Source organism: Entamoeba dispar, genomic scaffold (genome assembly GCF_000209125.1).
Source record: "Entamoeba dispar SAW760 scf_1105229462159 genomic scaffold, whole genome shotgun sequence".
NCBI classification, from domain to species: Eukaryota; Evosea; order Mastigamoebida; family Endamoebidae; genus Entamoeba; species Entamoeba dispar.
Window position 1 is genome coordinate 1 of NW_001855053.1, and position 1,513 is coordinate 1,513.

At 20.9% G+C, this 1,513-nt stretch overlaps 1 protein-coding gene across 1 annotated transcript, besides 3 other annotated features; it reads right to left on the reverse strand.

The window, feature by feature from the left end:
• Positions 1 to 26: 26 nt before the first annotated feature.
• On the reverse strand, positions 27 to 350 carry EDI_259130 (uncharacterized protein; the record flags this gene model as incomplete). Its single annotated transcript, XM_001739382.1, has 1 exon — positions 27 to 350. The coding sequence occupies one exon, from the start codon at positions 348 to 350 to the stop codon at positions 27 to 29; it is 324 nt and encodes a 107-aa protein (XP_001739434.1).
• A 306-nt stretch (positions 351 to 656) lies between these two features.
• Positions 657 to 705: a sequence feature (AT_rich).
• Positions 706 to 707: 2 nt separating this feature from the next.
• Positions 708 to 776: a microsatellite.
• A 49-nt stretch (positions 777 to 825) lies between these two features.
• Positions 826 to 995: a microsatellite.
• Positions 996 to 1,513: the final 518 nt, after the last annotated feature.

Sequence of the window (1,513 nt, forward strand, 5' to 3'; positions counted from 1 at the left end):
AATAAATATATTACTCTTAAATAAAACTACATTTTCATTAATCGTATCACTATTAAATATACCTGTATTTTTTTGTTTTGTGAAAAAGTACAATCTTCTATATGCATATTTTGCCTTAAACTATTTCCTAGTGATTGATCATCTATAGATGTTCTAATACTAAATGTACAATTATTTAATTTGAGATTTTTAACATTGAATGTTCCTGTTGATATACCAGATATTTCTTTATCATTTATTTGAATATGGTTTGTATTACTGTTACTATCAAATTTACTATCTTTCTTCTCATGATTATTTATATCAGAATTACAAAATACTATTATCCTATTACTGTCTTTGTTTGTCATTGTACTGTTTTTATTATTAATAAACCTAAATGATTAGACATGAAGGGTCTTGTCAATTTCTATGTCTTCATTCATGTTAGATCTAATGACTAATGTATATTTAGTAGAATAAATCAATTTTCCTTCATAGTTCACCTCTTCTAATTGACTCTTATCTGTATAAGTTATATACATGTATGTTCTTGTATAAACAGTGCTAAATACTTTTAATATATTTTCTGTTGGTGTTTTAATTATCCATAGACACATGAAATAAGTTCACATCAATTCTATTTTCTTCTTACAACAAAAAATCCTTCGATTTTGTTTTTATTTTTTTGTTATTCTATTTCTATATTTATATTATCAAAAATAACAATTTTTATTTCTATTTTTAACTTTATGATTCTAATTTCTATTTTTATTCTTGTTTTGTTTTTTATTTTTTAAGATTTTCATTTTATTGAAAATAACAAATTCTATATTATAGTAAATATTTTACTATTCTTTTTTTCTTTTTCTTAAATTTGTGTATTTTTTGCCTTTTTCTTATTTTTTCTTTGTATTATCTTATGTTCATATCTATGTTCCTTATTGTTCATTTTATTTCTATCTTCTTTTCATTTTATCTATTTCTAATTTTATATATTTTTATTTTCTTATTTAGATTATTTGATAGTGAAATTGATATATGATAATGAAAGTGATAATTTTTTTGCACGTTTCGTTTTTCATAGTCTATATATATCATACTCTACTGATTATTTAGATATAATATACTCTTCATTCAGAACAACTTTTACTATTTCTATTTGATATCATATCTTCATTTTGTTGAAATATGATACTCTAGATTCATGTTATTTTTGATTTTATTCCATTTATAAAAATAGTTTATTTTTTGGTTTGAATAACAAAATAAAGAATAAAATGAATGAAATGATAAAATACAATCTCAATGAATCCATATAATTCATTGTCATCTCCAATTAAAAGTGTTGAGATTCTGAAATTAATTAAAGATAAAATGAATATTTTAATACAGTTAATGATGATATTTCTTATACTTTCTTAGATGAACAAGTGATTTCTCTTCATTCTAAAGTTACTCACTTATTTAAAAGTATAAATAATGAAGCACATGGTCTATCTCTTTATCTTGAAAGAAATAAGGAAATAATAAT